Source organism: Phoca vitulina, unplaced genomic scaffold (assembly GCF_004348235.1).
Source record: "Phoca vitulina isolate PV1807 unplaced genomic scaffold, GSC_HSeal_1.0 scaffold6, whole genome shotgun sequence".
Taxonomy (NCBI): Eukaryota; Metazoa; Chordata; class Mammalia; order Carnivora; family Phocidae; genus Phoca; species Phoca vitulina.
In genome coordinates this window covers 36088040-36111336 of record NW_022589709.1, presented here as the reverse complement: position 1 = coordinate 36111336, position 23297 = coordinate 36088040, and the positions used below count along the sequence as shown (strand labels likewise).

Below are 23297 nucleotides of genomic sequence, written 5' to 3'. Positions count from 1 at the left end.
ACCCAGGCGCCCGTTTTTTGCCCTTTTAAATGTTTACCTGCTATATCAGTCAAGATCCATTCAGAAAACAGAAACCATGCTAGGTATTTCAAAAGGAAGAATTTTAATGTAGGGTGTTAGTTACTAAAGTGATGGAATTTTGAGGAGCCGAACATGAGATATGAAGCAAGACAGATATGAAGAGAGTAGGAAGCCACTGCCACTTTTAGGGCTGGAGGAACAAGAAAAGGGACTGTATATGGGAGTGTGGTTCCTGGGGCCACCAGTCTAAGTTAAAGGTAATGCAGACATGACAGGTGGAGCTGTGTGTTGAGATCAGGGTCCATGGAGGAGATGAGAGTCACAGCTACTACTAGAGATGTTTCCTAAAACAGAAAGAGGGAAAGAAATACTCTGGTTTCTCTCTATCCACCCTCCAGTTCTCCATCACTGCCTTCCATGGGCCCAAACTTCCCAGAATCCTGGAAGGCTAGTTCTCTATAACACAAAGCAGAGCAGGGGAAGAGTAGTAATGGATCTGAGAACAGGCAGAGACCAGTGGATTATTGATAAGCACTCTAAAATAAGAGACCAGTTCAAGCTATTCTTTCCTCTTTCCTTGCCTTTCTAATGTCCATTTTCTCACTTTCAACAATTACATACAGCCCAAATTCTCAAAGTGTAGACGGTGAATTGGGATAAGAACACAGATTTCTTCACTTGCAGTGCCCTACTTCTTCCAGGAAATACACTGTGCAAGAGAGCGGTGTCCCAAGTAAATTCAATTTTTGCCAAAACCTATAAGCTTTTCAACCAGGAATATTTTTCTTTAGTGGCAAAGGGTAAAATTCAACACATGTTGATTCATAATGGATTTATAGACATATGATACTGTTTTATATGAGTAAAAAACTACCACACTTTTTTCCTCATTCACCTCTTTCACCGGTAGCAATTGCTCTGAAGGAACTCTGGTTTCACTTGCTCTAGGTTTCTCTATTACAACTTCTTGACTGGATGGATCCAAAATTCCTACGCAAGAGAAAAGAAAACAAACACACAAACATACATTAAGAAAAACAAACCACACCATGGGTGCCTGGGTGGCTCAGTTGTTAAGCGGCTGCCTTCGGCTCAGGTCATGATCCCAGAGTCCTGGGATCGAGTCCCACATCAGGTTCCCTGCTCAGCGGGAAGCCTGCTTCTCCTTCTCCCACTCCCACTGCTTGTGTTCCTGCTCTCGCTGTCTCTGTCAAATAAATAAATAAAATCTTTTTAAAAAAAAAGAAAAACAAACCACACCAGATGGAATTAATAGACTCAGGTTAAAATTAATGATGTAGAAAAGCTCTATCCCTAGTATAGACACACATATACATATATCAAGATGCACAGAACACAGTCAACAAGACATAGGGTGATGTCACCATTTACAGTAACTACAGGATCAAAATATGTAGAGCCACTTTCCATACATACAACTTGATGACATATGCTATTTATATTTATAGTTGATATACATGCATATATAATCTGTAAGATATAGATCCCTTTGTCATTAATATACTTTCATGCTGATAATGTAAGATAAGAGTACAAAGTAAGGGACGCCTGGGTGGCTCAGTTGGTTAAGCATCTGCCTTCAGTTCAGGTCATGATCCTGGGTTTGAGGTCCTGGGATCGAGTCCTGCATTGGGCTCCTTGCTCAGCGGGGAACCTGCTTCTCCGTCTGCCTGCCACTCCCCCTTCTTGTGCTCTCTCTCTCTGACAAATTTAAAAAAAAATCTTAAAAACAAGAGTACAAAGTAAAATTAATTTCCTTGTTCATTTAAAAATTTAACTTCTAAACTTAAGAATGGTGCATTTAAGAAATGGTGATGTTCCTTAGCACATTAATACTTCTTTTCTTGAAATGAGGAAGAACAACAGTACGTGGGTAAACATCAGCACATCAGGAAAAAATACACTATTAATAAGTATATCAATAATCCACTGGAAAAACACAAACCCTGGGATAAGAAATGATCTTTAGCTCTTAAAGTGGAAATATTTCCTTACCTTTATCTTTTAGAATTAAGGAAGTCTTTTCCATGGGGAAAAAATAGAGCTACAAAAATGTAGTAAAAAATATGCCAAAAAGAAACTTCCCACTTTTCCAGTAAGGTTCTATTAATTATAGTTAATTTGAAATGAATGAGTTAGCATTTACCTTTTGTTTTTGCTTAGACTTGATATATGATGATCAATTATAAACTTTGATGTGTTTTTTTTTTTTTAATTTTAGAATCTTAAGAATTGGTTTCTGCTTATGTCCTGAGTAAACAAATTTCAAAATCTTACTGATTCTTATCAGTAGGACTTTTGACTGATATAATCATCTCAAAGATGTGAGAGGTTTTTGCTTTTAGTTTTTTCTAAATGTGACTCTATGCGCTGTGAATTGTTTAAGACTGATGAATCACAGACCTGTACCTCTGAAGCAAATAATACATTATATGTAAAAAAAAAAAAAAAAAAAAAGAAAAAGAAGAAGAAGGAAAAAGTAAGGGGGGGGAAATTGGAGGGGGAGACGAACCATGAGAGACTATGGACTCTGAGAAACAAACTGAGGGTTCTAGAGGGGAGGGGGGTGGGGGGATGGGTTAGCCTGGTGATGGGTATTAAAGAGGGCATGTACTGAATGGAGCACTGGGTGTTATATGCAAACAAGGAATCATGGAACTCTACATCAAAAACTAATGATGTAATGTATGGTGATTAACATAACATAATAAAAAAAATAAAAATAAATAAATGTGGCTCTATGAGCATAATCATGAATGATTCCTAAGTAGTACAATTTACAAAAGCATTCTCTAGAAAGATAAATACTCCATTTGGCAAGCGATAATATCCTTTTTGGAAATTTTATCAGAGTTTATGTATTGTGAGGAAAAGTTTTCCTCACCTTCAGTATTCTTAATCATTTTGGATTTGTGAACACTTCTGAGAACTTGATAAAAGTGACAGAATACTCCATCCAAAATGTACAATATGATTGCATGGTAGGTGTGCATACACACACACTCACAAACACACATAGTATTGGGGATTCCCAGGCCCTCTTGCACAGTGCATTCGTGAACCCCAAGGGCCTACTGACTGTAGTTTAAGAATCCTGCTTCATTTCTCAACACACACTACAACATAGAGAGGGTTTTAGATCAGTGTTATACCATTTAACCTAAAATGCCTTCTCTCTCTTTTTTTTAAAAAAGATTTTATTTATTTGACAGAGAGAGAGTACAAGGAGAGCAAGCACCAGGCAGAGGGAGAAGGAGAAGCAGGCTCCCCGAGGAAGCAGGGAGCCCGTTGTGGGGCTCGATCCCAGGACCGTAGGATCATGCCCTGCGCCAAAGGCAGACGCTTAACCGACTGAGCCACTGAGGCGCCCCTAAAATGCCTTCTCTATGGCTTGCGTTTTACTATATCTTAAAAAAAAAGGTACTATAAATAATTAATTCTAATACTGAAATAAAATCCAGATTAATGAAAGATTTTAAAGAAAAATGAAACTATAAGGCTATTAAAAGAAAATATAGAATATTTTTTAAAAGATTTATGTAGAGAAGATTTTTCAGAAGGACACAAAAGCAGAAGCCATAACAATTCTGCATGAAAAATTCTGCATAACAAAAATATCATTAGCAGTCAAAATAGGTGTGACAAACTGACTTGGCACTCTTTCTCAAAATGTCCATTTTTTTTTTTTTTAATTAGTAGACTTTATTTTTTAGAGCAATTTTAGGCTTACAGAAATATTGAGCAGAAAGTACGGAGTTTCCATATACTCCCTCTCTCTCTGCCCTTAAATATATATATTTAAAGTAGACTCCACACCTGGTGAGGAGCCCACTGTGGGGCTTGAACTCATGACCCTGAGATCAAGACCTGAGCTGAGATCCAGAGTCAGACACTTAACCAACTGAGCCACCCAGCTGCCCCTGGTGTGGTATATTTTTTACAGCTGAGGAACCAACATTGATTATTATTACCTAAAGTCCATAGTTTACATTAGGATTCATTTTTTATTAAGCTTTTATTTTAATTCCAGTATAGTTAACATGCAGTGTTATATTAGTTTCAGGTGTACAATACAGCAACTCAACAAGTCCATACATCATTCTGCGCTCGTCAGGACAATAGCACTCCTTAATCCCTATCACCCACCTCCCCTCTGGTAGTTTGTTCTCTTACAGTTAAGAGTCTGTTTCTTGATTTGTCTCTCTCTTTCTTTTCCTTGTTCTTTTTTTGTTTGTTCCTTAAATTCCACATGAGTGAAATCATGTGGTATTTGTCTTTCTCGGACTGATTTATTTCATTTAGGATTATACTCTCTAGCTCCATCCACGTCATTGCAAATGGCAAGATTTCATTCTCTTTTACGGTTGAATAATATTCCATTATATATCTCACATCTTCTTTACCCATTCGTCAATCAATGGACACTTGAGCTGCTTCCATAATTTGGTATTGTAGATAATACTGCAATAAACATAGGCTTGCACATATCCCTTTGAATTAATGGTTTTGTATTTTTTGGGTAAATCCCCAGTAGTTTGATTACTGGATTGTAGAGTAGTTCTATGTTTAACTTTTAGAGGAACCTCCATACCGTTTTCCAGAGGGGCTGTACCAGTTTGCATTTCTACCAACAGTGCAAGAGGGTTCCTTTTCCCCCACATCCTCGCCAAAACTTGTTTCTTGTGTTTTTGATTTTAGCCATTCTGACAGGTATGAGGTGATATCTCATTATAGTTTTGATTTGTATTTCCCTGATGATGAGTGATGTCGAGCATCTTTTCATGTGTCTGTTGGCCATCTGGATGTCTTCTTTTGGAAAATGTCTGTTCATGTCTTCTGTCCATTTTTTAATTGGATTATTTGTTTTTTGGGTGTTGAGTCTTATAAGTTCTTTATATTTTGGATACTAACCCTTTATTGGATATGTCATTTTCAAATATCTTCTCCCATTCTGCAGGTTGCCTTTTAGTTTTGTTGATTGTTTCCTTCGCTGTGCAGTTTTTATTTTGATAGAGTCCTAATAGTTTATTTTTGCTTTTGTTTCCCTTGCCTCAGGAGACATAGCTAGAAAAATGTTGCTAGGGCCGATGTCAGAGAAATTATTGCCTATGCTCCCTTCTAGGATTTTTATGGTTTCAGGTCTCACATTTAGGTCTTTAATTCATTTTGAAATTAAGGACTCATTCTTTGTGTTGTGCATTCTATGGGTTTTGCCAAGTGCATAATGTCATGTAACCGACATTACTATTTCTTATAAAATTATTTCACTGCTCTAGAAATCTCCTGTGCTCCATCTATTCACCTCTTTCCCCCCTTCCCTTCCCTTGGCAACTACTGATCTATTCACCTCTTTCCTCCCTTCCCTTCCCTTGGCAACTACGGATCTTCTTACTGTCTCTATACTTTCGTTTTTTCCAGAATGTTATTTAATTGGAATCATATAGGATATAGTCTTTTCAGATTGGCTTCTTTCATTTAGCAGTATGCATTTAAGATTCCTCCATGTATTTTTGTAGTTTGGTATCTCATTTATTTTTATCACTGAATAATATTTCATTGTCTGGATGCACCACAATTTATTTATCTATTCATCTACTGAAGGACATCTTGGTAGATTCTAAGTTTTGGCAATTATGAATAAAGCTGCTATAAACATTCATGTGTTGGTTTTTATGTGAACATAAGTTTTCAACTCATTTGTGTAAATACCTGTGAGTGTGATTACTAGATAATATAAGACAGTGTTTAGCTTGTAAGATACAATGAAATCATCTTCTTGAGAGGCTACATACAGTATTTTCCATTCCCATCAGCAATGAGAGTTCCTGTTGAGAGTCTACTAATTTAAAATAATCCTTGTAAGAATTTAGTGTTGTTAGTGTTTCAGATTTTAGCCATTCTAACAAGTGTGTAGTGGTATCTCTTTGTTTTGCTTTGCATTTCCCTGATGACATATGATGTTGAGCATCTTTTCATATGTTTATTTGCCATCTGTATATCTTCTTTGATAAGGAGTCTGTTCAGATCTTTTGCTCATTTTTTAATTGAGTTTTTGTTGTTGTTTTCTTGTTGAATTTTAAGTGTTCTTTGTATATTTTGGATACAAGTCCTTTATCAGATATGTGTTTTGCAAATATTTTTCTCAGTCTATGGCTTGTCTTTTCATCCTCTTAACTACCATACCTTTTCATTTGGCAATTTCACTTTAGAAATTCACTGTCCAGGTATGCATGTGCACATTTAAGACAAAGGTCAAGGAAATTTGCACAATCATTGTTTGTGGTAGCAAATGAAAAGGAAAACAGAACCCTAAATGCTCATCAATGAGTAACAGGTTAAATTATGGTACATGTGCCATTGGAAAATTATTCACATATTAGAAAGAATGAGATCTTTCTATACAACTGTTAATAAAAAAGAAGCTCTGCATAGTATGACAAGATTTCATGTTATGTTAACATGGGGATATATACAAAAGTAGTTGTCTCTGGAAAGGAAAACCAGACAACTGGAATGGAAAAAGACTTAATTTTCACTATATACTCTTTTGTCTTGTTAAAAGTTTTACTATATGCATCGACTACTATTCAAAACAAATCAAAGGAGAAAAAATAATAAAGATCAAATTGTTAATGACATGAATGGACAATGCTTAGATTATTAATGTCATCTTACTTTCCTACAGAAAGCTCATAAAACCAGCTAATTTAAAAAGATATTTAACTCTGGAAAAATAACACTAGTTCAAACTACAGGCTTTGCAGATCTGTTTCTGGAAATAACTATCTGCCATTGTGCAGCTTTGGTTTAAGACTTTAAAAAAAAAGTTAATTATCTTATATTTATCATTTCACTTCCAAATACATTATGCTTACTCACTCAAAGTAACATGCTTTGATGTTTATACAAACCATTTGCCTATCTTCAAGATGAATAAGAAAAAAAGATAAGCTTCCCAAGACTTCTTTTGCCAGTGAGCAATTCTACAGTAAGATCGAAAATGAATTATCAAGCAGTTATGATAACTTTTAGAATACCATCTTTTCCACACCAAATTAAAAAGAATTAAGAAACCTAATCCTATATAAAGAACAAAAGGGATCATTTTAAGGCAGTATCAGTAAGACTGATTCTAGACTAATAAGATACCTTGTGGTTTTAATGAATTGTGGCATTTTTGTATTTGTTTGGAATTCAAAATGGTCAATATCAAAATTTGGCATTGTCCAACTTTATGAGCTCTGTGAACATGTTTAAATTATTTCATCTATTTAAATATATATTGAAAACTCTATACACTTACTAGCATTGCCTAGAGAAGTAGCCCATTTTTGGCTCATCACTCTAAAACATACGTATTTGTATGCAGTCAACACTGGTTTCCTTCAGAGCATGCCCAGATTAAGGACGTCAGTAGAGTGCAGAGGGTCACAGGAAAGCCAGCTGCTAAACACGCTCCCCCTAAAGAGTTCGCTCTGGTTCATTTTACATTTCTGGTTAGTTTCCACACTGCCGCTTTCTTTCATAGAGAGTAGAGCTTGGCAGTACTTCCCTGTGACATCCACTTTCACACCCAAATTGGTCTTCATAGGCTCCCATTGTGTGCACTACAAAGCAACTTGCCTTGTTGGCAGCTCTAAGTGGGAACTACAAGTCTTTCTTTTCTTCACTGTTCTTTTCTGGCTCACAAGCAACCTCCCACCAAAAGCTGAATCTGTGGAAGAGACTACATCCAAGAGATAATACTATGAAAAAGTATGAAGAGAAGCCCAGGTGGCCACCTTGCAAATTTCCAATGTGGAAGCCTTCGACCTCTCTGCCCAAGAAACAGCTAAAGTCCTAGTGTAATGAGCTTTACAAACCCTAGGAGCCTCTTTACCTTAACTACATACGCCTCCCTAATACAATCCCTTAACCATCTAGCTAAGGAACTCTTAGAAGCCATTTGACCCCTCTTAAGACCCCCTAAGAGTACAAACAATCTTTCAGAAGATCTGAAATCTTTGATTCTTCTGAGACAAACCCTAAGTGTTCTTCTTACATCCAATTGAAGCAGCCATTGCTCTTTGTCATTGCTGGGGCTAAAGAAAAATGAGGGCCAAGAAACCTCCTGGTTTAGATAAATCTCAGATGCCACCTTTGGAAAATTTGAGGAACTGCCCGAGGAACAGCTGTATTCCAAAGGAGCATTAGAAGTGCCCCGTAAATCAAACCCGAGGCCACTCCAGAAGATATGATCACCTAAAAGAAATACCACAAGGCACCATAACAGTCAAATAATGTCGTGACATTTGCTGAAGTGACCAAAATAGAAAACCATCAAGTCATGACCAAAAAAAAAAAAGTAAATAAATATAATAACTATATATCTTTCTTTCTCTGAAAATACTTCTTATGTCTCTACAGAATCTACTACATCATATTCAAATTACTAAGAGCACTGCCAATTTAGCTAAATTGTCAATATAGTGGTAAACATCAAAGTAAAAAGTAAAATATTTAGTTAATCATCCTTATATTTTCTCTATGTGATGTTAAGCACCTGGATATTTTTAAAACATCTGGACAATAAGGGAAAAAAAAAAGCCCTCATTTTCATCACATTGTTTTGGTTACATGGACATAGTAGGCAACTATTTCCAAGATCTTTATTAGCAAAATATGCTCCAATCAAAAGACACACACAGGAAACCAAATGACTTGATGTTTTTTCCCTTATTCCCTCATACACAAGATTTCCAAGCAAAACATTAACTATCAGGATAACTTTAGATGCATTTGGTTTCTTTAATCATCCATTTCAAGGAATCTTTCCCTTCCTGATTTAAGAAACCAATGCTTTTGATAAGAATTCATTAAGTTGGCTACACTGAATAAAACATTTAAGTTTTTCTTGACAATTCCCCTCAAGATCATTCTTTGCAGGGAGCCATTATATAAAGTTATGTCAGATTAAATCAATCTTAGCTTTGTTATAAAAAAATATGAATTTCAACAATGAAGAACACATATATCACATGGGGATGGTCTAGTACTTAAGAAATTTCTTATACCTGTCCTTTAAAATTCCTTCCATGTACGTTGTTCAATAACCCACAACTGTATTTCTATAATACATTCTTATTAATGTGAATTTGAAGTTACTTTCATCTGCCATGCTGCTTATATAATAACAAATTTGAGTAAGGAAGTATATTGTAGCATAATTATATATTTTCTCTGTTGATTTTATTCAATAATGGTAACTATTTCCCTCAAATATATTGCAAGTCTCAACACTGCTTGATCTTAATCTAAATGAGTTGAACCAGCTTTTTCTTTTTCTGAAATCGGTATATCAAACCTTTGCTTCAATTGTTGGCCATTTGAGTTTTGTATCTTTATAATACTTCTCTAATACAATTTTAATTTTGAATCTATGCTGCCTTTAAAGGAATAAAATTCTTAAAATTCACCTAATTTCTCTAGAGCCTGGTCTAGGACCAAAACAATATGAGTCCCAAGAGGTAAGAATCTAGATGTGTTGTAGTCTGCTCTATTTCTTGATCCGCACTTCAGAGAAGATCTGCTAGAGATGTGGATGAAAGATTCAAAATCTTAACCAGGCATGATGGATGAGTAGCAACACCAAATGTCAACTACTTGAGGCAACAACATGTCAATCAAAAATTAGGATGGCATATTTATCTACTCAGATCTCTCTTTGACCCAGTCAGTTTAATCTAGAAGATCCTCCAGGGTTCATATTATCTCCTAATTAAATCTACTTTTTCATTCTGTCTTTTAATTTTCATATTTTCTGTCTTATACTTTTATTATTTTCCTATTGGACTTTTCGTCAGCTTTAGAAACCTGAAATCCACGTCCATTTTTCTTCAAATTATCTCCAAGTTTGAAAAAATGATCTACTTGATAATTTAGTAGTGCTACTTAAACTTAATCTGACACATAGAAGGCCAATAAGCTATGCTTAATATAAAAGAAACTTCAGCCCTGTAACTTTTCCAATATTATTTACCCAGGCAAAATAAATAAGGAAATAAAAAAGTAAAATATTAAAGTAAATGTAATTCCTTACTAAGAAATCGGATTTTGAAATTTTCTGATTGATTGCTAATCATTTGGTTCCCTCACTTTATTTCGCAAATGCAGCTACAAGCTATTGTCCTTAAAATGACACATGGTATCATGTGAAAGAGAACTCTGTGTAGTTCATTCTGATATAGATGAAAATATTTATAAGTACAGATATGAACACAAAGAACATATTTTAACTATTATGCCTTTGAATTCCACCTTTAATGTTAGAAACATTATTTTAACATACACGGCATAGCTTTCTTCAAAAGGATTTTGTTAAGACTAACTAAACTTAAAACAACACATAATTAGAATTATTTATATAACAGCTCACCTTTATTGTTTGTTATCTACTAGATATTCTTTTAAATACATACACTAAATCATTTAATTCTCACAACCCTGAATAACATATTGAAATTTGAAGCATGTAACAGGAAAAGAAAACAAAGAGAAAGTTAGTTTAGTCCTACACCATCATTTTGAAGATGAGAAAACGGAGTCTAAGGTTTGCCCATGATCATCTGGCTGCTAGTAGCAGAAGAGGAGCTACTAGATCATCCAGTATGCTTGTTTTTTTCCATAAGCCGGGCTGTGTTTCTCTGAATTAAAAAAAAAAAAATTAATCTGATTTCATCTGAAGATTATTATCCAGAATTGACTTACAATGCTTTGTCAATTAGAATTATGGAATTGACCATATATAAAGATAAAAATGTAATTTTATGGTGTGCATTATATTTAACATTTATTTAAGGAATTGTATCATGCTTTTTTTTTTTCCAAGTAATAGTATAGATTCAGTGGAAGGAAGTGAACACAGAGAGAATAGATTTACAAATTTAAACAAGACAGCATGTTACCTGAAATATTTCTGGGTGTCCTGAGTGATACAAATATTTCTTCCAATAATTCTTCAACATTTTTTTCCAGCTTCAAGAAAGATTTCATGAGTTGCGATAAGAATGTGAGTTTATCAAAGGAAAGGAAAAAGTTTCTTCCTTTCTGTGGGCATTCCGGAGTTACTGTGAAAAGAGAAGATCAATACTATTACATTTGTACATTTTATTTGTTTTCTCAGTAAATACCGAAACAATCTATGTGATTTCATAAACCATCAAAACTAATAAGATCAACAATTAAACCAAGTTTATTCTTTAAGAAATGCATATAAAATCTCCTATGAGTGTCTTTTCTTTTGGGAAGCTGGAGATGTGTATTCTGTTTGATGAAAATATGACATTTAAATAATTATATTAATTCTCAGAGTTATAAACTAGAATGTGATTTGTTTGTAAAATCACATCTTATATAATTCTATATTTTAAAAAGTCTGGCACAACTTGAATCTAGTCACGAGGAAACATCAGGCAAACCCAAACTGACAGAAATTCTACAAAATAGCTGGTCTGTACTCTTTAAAAGTGGTATGTCACAAAACACAAAAACTAGGAAATTTTCTAGTCAAAAGGAGTCAAAGAAGACATGACAACTGAAATCAATACATGATCGGTATTTTATTTTACTTTATTATAAAGAACACAACTGAGTTAATTTGGTGAAATCTGAGTAACATCTATAATTTAATGCTCTTATTTCATGAATATTTATTTTCTGATATGGATAACTATACTGTGATTATGAAAGAGAATGCCCTTGTTTTTAAGAAATACACACTGGGGAAGCCTGGGTGGCTCAGTCAGTTAAGCATCTATCTTCGGCTCAGGTCATGATCTCAGGGTCCTGGGATGGAGCCCTGGTAGGCTCCCTGCTCAGTGGGGAGCCTGCTTCTCCCTCTCCCTCTGCTGCTCCCCCTGCTTGTGCTGTCTCTCTCTCAGTCAAATAAATAAATAAAGTCTTTAAAAAAATAAGAAATACACTCTTAAGTATATAAGGAAAAATACATGTAATCTATTCTCAGTTCACGAAAAAAATGGTTTTCAGAGAATGCATTTGAGGAATTTTTTGAGGAATCTCAATATTTTTACTAGCATTTGAGGTATCTCGATATTTTTTTTAAGTCTGAAATTAAAATAAAAATTTAGCTTAAAAGAAAAAATGACTAGACAAAGGATATAAGTTTTTTTTTTTATTTTTTAAAGATTTTATTTATTTATTTGACAGAGAGAGACACAGCGAGAGAGGGAATACAAGCAGGGGGAGTGGGAGAGGGAGAAACAGGCTTCCCGCTGAGCAGGGAGACCGATGTGGGGCTCAATCCCAGGACCCTGGGATCATGACCTGAGCCGAAGGCAGATGCTTAATGACTAAGCCACCCAGGCACCCCAGATATGAGTTTTTAAGAAGCATTCCTCCGATAGCATTAAAAAGAAACAACTTAGTTGTTGAATCTAGACTACATAATTCATGAAATCATGTTTAAAAATAACTTCTGTCTAAATAATTGTGATATCAATTTCTTTCATGAGAACAAAAGAACTTAAAGGTTGATTTTTCCCTTTTATAATTAATGGGTTTTTTTCTTTTAAAATTAGATCACACTATCATCTGAATGTAGAAAAGTATCGTATACTCTAAGCATATGGAGAATAGAACTAAACTCACCAAATGGCACTTGGGACCAAGTTTTCAAGAATTTAAGGAATTCTTCCTTTATTATTGTCACTTCTTAAAACATGTATTTAAGAACTACCTTGAGGCTTAATGACAAATTGGAAAATTTGTAAACTCTTATAAAGTAAGCATAAAGTGCATTTGGTGAGAAAATACCAAGAACGCCACTTAGAAATAATGTAAGGCCTGGTGACTCCATGTGAAAAAAATTAACTTCATCACATGGATTTAAAAGAAGCTTCCAAAAAACATACCAATGTAATGGGTAATCCACCTCACTTTAGTTAAACTTTAAAATGTTGGCATCAGACTTGAAACCATACGATAGAGGTTTTTACTGAGGACCAAAAATATCATGGGATCTTTGCAGATAATCTGAGAGAGACCTCTCAGCCAACTTAAACTATGGAATTGAGTCCTGTCCTTAAAGAGTAAAACAAGGCTTAAAAAAAAAAAAATCCACAAGTACCTACAAAAACTCGATTTCATCTCTAAATTGATGTAAGGCCCGTGTACATTAAAGTCTATCTCTAAGTAGCTCTGCTCACACTCAACATTCTTCCACAGGTGTGCCACAGAACACAAACATGCATAATCAGCATATAACTAAGGTGTGGCCATGAAAATCATGACCCAAAAATGAAAAGAGAATAAATATATTGTGCATCATTTAGCTGTTGCTTGATTCTCATTTTGCCCATTTGATTTCTTTTAAGTTCTGCTCATGTGGTTGGAGGGGATAGTTTAACTAAACTTCTAAATCTTAAAGATACCTCTTTGGGACCGTTTCGAAACTAGGAGCTGGTTCTTTGAAAGAATTAATAAGATTGATAAACCCCTGGCCAGACTTATCAAAAAGAAAAGAGAAATGACCCAAATAAATAAAATCATGGATGAAAGAGGAGAGATCACAACCAACACCAAAGAAATGCAAACAATTATAAGAACATGTTATGAGCACTATATGCCAGCAAATTAGATAATCTGGAAGAAATGGATGCATTCCTAGGATGTATAAACTACCAAAACTGAACCAGGAAGAAATAGAAAACCTGAACAGACCTATAACCACTAAGGAAATTGAAGCAGTCATCAAAAATCACCCAACAAACAAAAGCCCAGGGCCAGATGGCTTCCCAGGGGAATTCTACCAAACATTTAAAGAAGAATTAATACCTATTCTTCTGAAACTGTTCCAAAAAATAGAAATGGAAGGGAAACTTCCAAACTCATTTTATGAGGCCACCATTACCTGATCCCCAAACCAGACAAAGACCCCATCAAAACGGAGAATTACAGACCAATATGCTTGATGAACATGGATGCAAAAATTCTCACCAAAATATTAGCCAAAAGGATCCAACAGTACATTAAAAGGATTATTCACCAGGACCAAGTGGGATTTATCCCTGGGCTGCAAGGTTGGTTCAACATCCGCAAATCAATCAATGTGATACAATACATTAATAGAAGAAAGAACAAGAACCATATGATCCTCTTAATAGATGCAGAAAAAGCATTTGACAAAGTACAGCATCCTTTCTTGATCAAAACTCTTCAGAGTATAGGGATAGAGGGTACATACCTCAATATCATAAAAGCCATCTATGAAAAACCCACAGCAAATATCATTCTCAATGGGGAAAAACTGAGAGCTTTCCCCCTAAGGTCAGGAATGCGGCAGGGATGTCCACTATCATCACTGCTATTCAACATAGTTCTAGAAGTCCTAGCCATAGCAATCAGACAACAAAAAGAAATAAAAGGCGTCCAAATCGGCAAAGAAGAAGTCAAACTCTCACTCTTTGCAGATGATTGATACTTTATGTGGAAAACCCAAAAGACTCCACCCCAAAACTGCTAGAACTCATACAGGAATTCAGTAAAGTGGCGGGATATAAAATCAATGCACAGAAATCAGTGGAATTCCTATACACCAACAACAAGACAGAAGAAAGAGAAATTAAGGAGTCAATCCCATTTACAATTGCATCCAAAACCATAAGATACCTAGGAATAAATAAAACCAAAGAGGCAAAGGATGTGTACTCAGAAAACTATAAAATACTCATGAAAGAAATTGAGGAAGACACAAAGAAATGGAAAAACGTTCCATGCTCATGGATTGGAAGAACAAACATTGTGAAGATGTCAATGCTACCTAGAGCAATCTACACATTCAATGCAATCCCCATCAAAATACCATCCACTTTTTTCAAAGAAATGGAACAAAAAAATCCTAAAATTTGTATGGAACCAGAAAAGACCCCAAATAGCCAGAAGAATGTTGAAAAAGAAAAGCAAAGCTGGTGGCATCACAATTCCGGACTTCAAGCTCTACTACAAAGCTGTCATCATCAAGACAGTATGGTACTGGCACAAAAACAGACACATAGATCAATGGAACAGAATAGAGAGTCCAGAAATGAACCCTCAACTCTATGGTCAACTAATCTTTGACAAAGCAGGAAAGAATGTCCAATGGAAAAAAGACAGTCTCTTGAACAAATGATGTTGGGAAAATTGGACAGCCACATGCGGAAGAATGAAACTGGACCATTTCCTTACACCACACACAAAAATAGACTCAAAATGGTTGAAAGACCTCAATGTGAGACAGGAGTCCATCAAGATCCTAAAGGAGAACACAGGCAGCAACCTCTTCGACCTCAGCTGCAGCAACTTCTTTCTAGAAACATCGCCAAAGGCAAGGGAAGCAAGGGCAAAAATGAACTCTTGGGACTTCATCAAGATAAAAAGCTTTTGCACAGCAAAAGAAACAGTCAAGAAAACCAAAAGACAACCGACAGAATGGGAGAAGATATTTGCAAATGACATATCAGATAAAGGGCTAGTATCCAAAATCTATAAAGAACTTATCAAACTCAACACCCAAAAAACAAAGAATCCAATCAAGAGATGGGGAGAAGACATGAACAGACATTTTCCCAAAGAAGACATCCAAATGGCCAACAGACACATGAAAATGTGCTCAACATCACTTGGCATCAGGGAAATCCAAATCAAAACCTCAATGAGATACCACCTCACACCAGTCAGAATGGCTAAAATTAACAAGTCAGGAAATGACAGATGTTGGCGGGGATGCAGAGAAAGGGGAACCCTCCTACTCTGTTGGTGGGAATGCAAGCTGGTGCAGCCACTCTGGAAAACAGTATGGGGGTTCCTCAAAAAGTTGAAAATAGAGCTACCATACGACCCAGTAATTTCGCTACTGGGTATTTGCCCCAAAGATACAAATGTAGGGATCCGAAGGGGTATGTGCACCCCAATCTTTACAGCAGCAATACCCACAATAGCCAAACTATGGAAAGAGCCAACATGTCCATCAACAGATGAATGGATAAAGAAGATGTGGTATATATATACACAATGGAATATTATGCAGCCATCAGAAGGAATGAAATCTTGCCATTTGCAATGACGTATATGGAACTGGAGGGTATTATGCTGAGCGAAATAAGTCTATCAGAGAAAGACATGTATCATATGATCTCACTGATATGAGGCATTCTTAATCTCAAGAAACAAACTGAGGGTTGCTGGAGTGGTGGGGGGTGGGAGGGATAGGGTGGCTGGGTGATAGACATTGGGGAGGGTATGTGCTATGGTGAGCGCTGTGAATTGTGCAAGACTGTTGAATCACAGACCTGTACCTCTGAAACAAATAATACATTATATGTTAAAAAAAAAGAAGATAGTAGGAAGGGAAAAATGAAGGGGGGTAATCGGAGGGGGAGACGAACCATGAGAGACTATGGACTCTGAGAAACAAACTGAGGGTTCTAGAGGGGAGGGGGTGGGGAATGGGTTAGCCTGGTGATGGGTATTAAAGAGGGCACGTTCAGGGGCACCTGGGTGGCTCAGATGGTTAAGCATCTGCCTTCAGCTCAGGTCATGATCTCCAGGTCCTTGGATCGAGCCCCACGTCGGGCTCCCTGCTTGGTGGGGAGTCTGCTTCTACCTCTTCCTCTGCCTCTCCCCACTGCTCCTGCTCTCTCTCTCTCTGTATCTCTCTGTCTCAAATGAATAAATAAAAAAAACAAAATTAAAAAAAAAAAAAAGAAGAGGGCACGTTCTGCATGGAGCACTGGGTGTTATACGCAAACAATGAATCATGGAACACTACATCAAAAACTAATGATGTAATGTATGGTGATTAACATAACATAATAAAATAAAATAAAATAAAATAAAATAAAAATAAATTTTAAAAAATGTAAAAAAAAAAGATATCTTTTTGGAACTAAATGTTTATAAGCCAAATTTTCAGACTTTAAGAATTCTTCCTCATTCTTGAGACCTACCATGAAAGACTCTGGACTCCAGGAAACAAACCGAGGGTTACAGAAGGGAGGGGGTGGGGGGATGGGGTAACTGGGTGATGGGTATTAAGGAGGGCACGTGTTGGGATGAGCATTGGGTGTTATACGCAACTAATGAATCGTTGAACACTACATCAAAAACTTACGATGTACTACATGCTGGCTAACTGAACATAAAAAAAAAAAAAAGAATTCTTCCTCATTCTTTAATAGCTTAGCTAGAAATTAAGAAGGCTTTGTGCAGCTCCATTCTAATTAAAAATACTGTATTTATTAAGTAAGCAAAGAAACATCCCCCTTCTCAAAAAATCTTAAAGAGTCAAAACACTATAATCTAACAGTGCTACTTGTTTAAAAATTATGAGGGTCTGAGGATTCTAAATGAAGAGGTCTTACCTTCATGACCTGGATTTAGAATAATCTTGTATTCCAGAAGTTTAACAATATTGAATGGTAAATCCATTTCAATTCAATGTATCTTTATAACTTAATAAAGAAAGAGGACAGAATAATATGTATGACCTAAATCTAATCATTTTTGTTCCAAAGAAGCAATGATTATGGTAGAGGTCCATTAATTAGCAATCCTTAGTTCCTATTACTATTAGCTCAGTGTTCTCCCAAGGGCTATTGTGCAGGTTCTTAATTTATGGAAAAATAATTCTGTGATAAATTCGCTTTGTGAAAGTCCAATTAAAGCAAAATTAAACACAAAGGTTGAAATAGCATAGCCCAAACTTGTCTTATTTTCCCTATAGTATCTCCCAGGACTAGAGTTCTAATCATTACATCTTAGGGTCATAATTTCTTTTTGCCTACACATATCTATTTTTCTGTTCCTTAAACTCTTCACTGTCAACCAAATTAGGAAAAGGTTTCCCCTTTTACTTTTGCTTTCACTCAATCTTTCTTTCCTTCTTTCACCATTCTGTTTATTCCTCTCCTCCAACTCACCTCTCCAGAAAACCTGATCTGGATACAATCAATTCACCTTCCCCTCTAAACTAATCTGGCCTTTATCTGTTCTTTCTTAAACACCATGCAAGTGTCTTCCTTCAGGAAATTTTGGACATACAGCCTTATACATAGGCAACTATGTTTAGCTGGCCACCAATCATCACTATAAAATACCTGAAATAGTGATTGTCACACTATTATAGGATGGGCTCTCTAATTCTTGGGAAATACAAAATTCTCCCAAATCCTAATAATATTATAGATAAAAGTTAAACTGCCATTTTAGGGTAAGACTTTAATTTACCATCAACTAACAAAGAATAAATCCATGTTGAGGGTTTTTTCCCCCTCTATATTATTTTAATAAAAATTTTTCTAAAATGCAATATAAAATTCCCTGCTTTCTTATTTAGTGTTTAGAACAAAATTTAACTTTTCTTCATGACAGAGTTATGATAAAAGTTACTTTCTATATGCTGCACTGAAAGATGCATGTCTGTCCCTCATCAAAGGGAATTTCTCAAACTTCATTTGAAAAGGATTTTATGATCGGGGCGCCTGGGTGGCTCAGTCGTTAAGCGTCTGCCTTCGGCTCGGGTCATGATCCCAGGGTCCTGGGATCGAGCCCCGCATCGGGCTCCCTGCTCCGCGGGAAGCCTGCTTCTCCCTCTCCCACTCCCCCTGCTTGTGTTCCCTCTCTCGCTGTGTCTCTCCCTGTCAAATAAATAAATAAAATCTTTAAAAAAAAAAAAAAGAAAAGGATTTTATGATCAAATAGGTTTAGGAATCACTACATACTATATACTACTTACAGTGACTCATGCAAATTAGCATATTAAACTCTTTAATTTTATAACAATGTAAATTTTTAAAAACTTAAGGTTTATCAAGCTTTTCTGACCAATGAACACCAGTTTACTAATAAATCTATTAACTTTGGGGATTTTCTCAAACAGCAATGCTGTTTAGGGCACGCTGCTCTACGTTACAGCACTACTTGAGTATTTATGTCTCCTTGTAGTTTCTTCCCATTGTTAGACCTTTAGTGGGGAGTTCTTGTTGTTGGCTATGTGACTGATTTTACCAGTATTTGCTTCCACTTGTAAACTACTGCTCCTAACAGCATCATAGTATTCTGCAGACCCCTTTGAGAAACTAATTAAAGCCTCCTAAATCCCTATAGACCCTCTCATTGAAAAAAATCTATGTAGTCAGTTTCAGCGCTAACCAAAACCACCTGAAATCCATCATGGCTCTCGTTGGGCACTGTGGTCCAGGACCTTCTGAATTGTAAAAAAGGAATGCATAATCCTTGCCATCACCAGACACCTTTTAAGCAAGTGCCCCAATTGAGTTTTCTGCCCACTGTAGTTTGAGACCACTGCCCAAGGGGCCCATGAATTCTAGTTAAAAACTGTTATGGTAGAAATTACTCTCTGGGCTTCAGAAAATCTAGGCATTTTGGTCTTGGCAAGTCAACCAAAGAGGTGCTGTTGTGTAAAACATCAATAACTTCAAAAAGAAATATTCCTTTTTTTTTCTCTGATCTCTGATTTTTAAAAAAATTTCTGGAAGAAATATGGAACAACTGTAGGAAATTTCTAAGAGCATATCCTACACGTTTGTCCTGGGCAAAAGTACTGCTCCTAGGAAAACACCCAAAGAATAGCTGTAGTTTTATAGGCACATTCATGAGAAATGTGAAAGATTTCCATGAGGCCCGACATTATTTCCAGTGTATTCACAATAGTATGTCAAGAACACAGCATAATTTCTTACACAGAGTGGGCATTAAAAACAAACAAACAACAACAACAACAAACTGGTTAAAGAAATAAATGTATGAAATCCCACAGGTCCTAGAAATAGCTAGGTTTGGCTTAGAACAAAGAAAAACTTTATACCTATTCCTGAAATGAATTCTTCAAAATAATAAATACAGATTTAAGTCAATGAATAAACAAACACATATATAAATAAATACAGTATTACACACACATTCTTTTTAGTATTTAGTTAGACAAAAGAAATTTGAAGATTATTTCTAAAATAGAAAATGTGTGCAAAAATTATAAAATCAATGATGAGCTGGGAACTTGATAGAGCACATTGATACAACTGACTCTAAAATAGGATTCTTTGTATGTGTTTTAAAAAAATAAAGCTATACTTCAGGTAACATCATGTGTCAACTATACTCAAATAAAAAAAAAGAGTACACTTCAGAAAAATATTTCACTATGAAATAATATGTACAGATACTCATAGAACTATTGTTCTAAAATTAAATGAAACCCTTTCTCTTCTCTCTCCAAATATATATGTATATACCCATATACATCATAATATACATCCATATGGATGTATCACTCATAAAGAAGGTGGACGATAGACTCTATGCTGAAAGGTGTTTTTCATCTCATGACTAATAGTTATAATATTAACTCCATTCTCTTGAGCAAAATTAAGGACACTGAAAATAAATCTTGAGGGACATTAGGGCTCCTCACATTTGATCCACAACAAAACAGTATTTGGAAGAATTATCAAAGTCCAGCTATATCAGACAAACCATAAAAGTATAAGTAGTTGCTGAAAGCACACATATTATTTTTCAAAACCATTAGCAACAGAATTCTTGTAATAATAGCATTAAGATACAGGACGAAATGGGGAAGCTCGAAAATCAGATAATCTGAAGGTGGTGGATCAGTAAAATAGGATAAAAGAAACATATTTTAGTTTTCCCAAGAAAAACACTAGCCCTTCTATTGTTGACTGTAAATGGATCCCTTTTCGGTGAGGAAGTATTCTTGGTGCCACCAGACAAATGATGTAAAAAAGGGGTAACGCACAAAAGCTATTGGAAGTCTCATTATTCCAGATGAAATTCATGACATAATCCAAATGGAATATATTTCTTCCAGTAAAGAAAACTATTTAACAATATTATAGTCAGAAGTCAGCAGGGACCACACAGGAACAAATAATAAGCAGTACTTTTCCCCTGTACCTAAGTCACTTCCTAAGAGCAGGTGGGACTTTGGAGCACACTGCGGCATTCCAGAAGCCTGAAGGAGTGCTGAGCCTCCTTGAGTGCTGGCTTCCTCGGAGCCACACAGCAGGGGAAGGAACAGAAGGCAAACACTAGGTCCCCAAGTGTGTAAAGAAACTTCTTTGTCATGTTAGCCTAATAAGTACACGGAGAATCATGCACAACCCTGGGCATTGCTTTCTTGTCACATTAAGGAAGAAATTAAAGCTATCCTCCCCTTTTTCTTCAGCATTATCTTTGCTAACTTTTAGTTATTTTTCAAGTATATACAACTAGGAAAGCATGTGAAGTGAAACTGTGAAACCAGTATTTCCACCTTAGTTTTCAGAACCGAATTTATTATTTCTTATCTCTTGTCAGGAAGCTTCCATAAGTAGCACCCAAAACAGACAGGGTAAAACTTCAAAGTAAGCTGAATAAATGAATGAGTGACTGAATAAGTTATTGAAAGGATGAAGTGTTTATCTTTGAAGTGAAAATGCAACCCAACACAAGCTGAATGTGTGGACATTTAGATGCCCCACTGATAAGTGTCAGGACCCCTCTTCTATATGGTGACAACAATGGAGAAGGAACTCCAGGGAAAGCTGAGCCTCATAAAGGTTAAGGAATCTGGGGTGCCTGGCTGCTTCGGTCGGTGGGCATTCGACTCTTGATCTCGGGGCTGTAAGTTTGAGCCCCATGTTCGGTTGAGAAATTACTTAAAATCTTTTTTTCTTTTTAGATTTATTTGTTTGTTTATTTGTTTATTTGAGAGAGAGAGAGAGAGAGCAAGCACATGAGCGCACAAGCAGAGCGGAGAGGCAGAGGGAGAAGCAGACTCCCGGCTGAGCAGGGAGCCTGACAAAGAGGACTCCATGGGGCTGGATCCCAGGACCCTGAGATCATGACCTGAGCCAAAGGCAGACACTTAAAACTGATGGAGCCACTAAGGCACCCCAGAATTACTTAAAATCTTAAAATCTTGTAAAGATTAATGAATCTGAATTTGAAATGAGAAAACATCTAACTCTTAGAAACTGGAAGTTGGACTATTCTGTGTCTCTCTCCCCACTTCCGTTTCTCCTGCATGTTTTATTATATGGAATACTGTTTATAGTTATATTACCTGAAGCACAAGAGGTGGTAGAGTGGAGGAGCTAACATGTAGAATTATTAGCCATAGGGCCTGGGTTCAAATACTGCCACTACTCCCTACTAGCCATGTGACTTTGGACAGTTACTTAGTCTGTGACTCAACAGTGCATGAGGTTTAACTGAGTTAACATATTAGAGCAGTAACTGAGAGGTAGTAAGTGCTGTATAATTATTAGATATTATTACCATCTCCTCTGAGAAGCCTGCTCTCGGATCCTAAGCCAACTTCGTTTCCTGTTCTACATGCCCCCCCTTCCTATTTTACCTCACACATAGCTTCATTTTAGCACTTACTAAGGTCACATTGTAATTATCAGTTTGGGAAATGTGTCCTTTAATCTCCTAAAGGCTGAGATCCTTTTTCCCCATTACTGCATTCCCACTACTCATCAGAATGTCCACATGAATGAATGATTTCAAAATGATACATATGGTTGAGTGTCAGAGACAAAACCAACTGCTTTTCACTCATTTTATTTGGCTTTTTCTCCTTGCCATAAACATGCTTCTTTAGTAAAATACTAATATTAAAAGAGTTTAACATTAATTACTGTATGCCAATTTGAATAGGAAATGTTTTGGGGAGAAAGAACTATAAACATATCAGAGAACTTGTTTCACTATAAGCCACTTTAAATATTACTATTATATTTAATGGACTCAACCATCTCTAAGTTTAAATACTCCTAAAGTTGCATGGTAGACCACTCCAAGACCTTCCACTGCTCCTTTGCTATGTGGATCCTTCAGAGCATTGGTTTTGATTTTGTGTGAGTCATCTTTTTAAAAATCTAAGTTACGCATCTGTGTTCATAGAAACAAGGTTCCCAGATCCTTTGAGGCCTTAGGGTTCTACCTGAAGCCCTCTGCCTTGGTCTGCTTGACTTTATGAGAAGTAGGTGCCATTGGTCTCCCTCCCACTATGAAGACTGGTAGCCCCTAGAAATTCTACTTCCCTTTGCAAGTAGAGTAGGTCTAGTCCAGCTTCTACCCTATAGTCTCCTCTTCACACTTTACATGTGATAAAATAAAAGGTCTCAACATTTACACAGACAATTAACTCTCTTGCCTACCACGACATAGGCCCTGGGTAAGGTGAGCAGATA

At 36.1% G+C, this 23297-nt stretch overlaps 1 protein-coding gene across 7 annotated transcripts in view; it reads right to left on the bottom strand.

Annotated features, from left to right (window-relative positions):
• The window catches only part of KIAA0825 (KIAA0825 ortholog), a 396162-nt gene that overhangs the window by 280704 nt on the left and 92161 nt on the right, over nt 1–23297 (bottom strand). For all 7 annotated transcript variants that reach the window (XM_032403994.1, XM_032403995.1, XM_032403993.1 and 4 more), the window contains 2 exons: nt 10986–11147; nt 917–1011 (listed from right to left, as the gene is read on the bottom strand). In XM_032403994.1, the coding sequence (XP_032259885.1) occupies nt 917–1011; nt 10986–11147 (257 nt within the window). The remainder of the gene's footprint in view (nt 1–916; nt 1012–10985; nt 11148–23297) is intronic.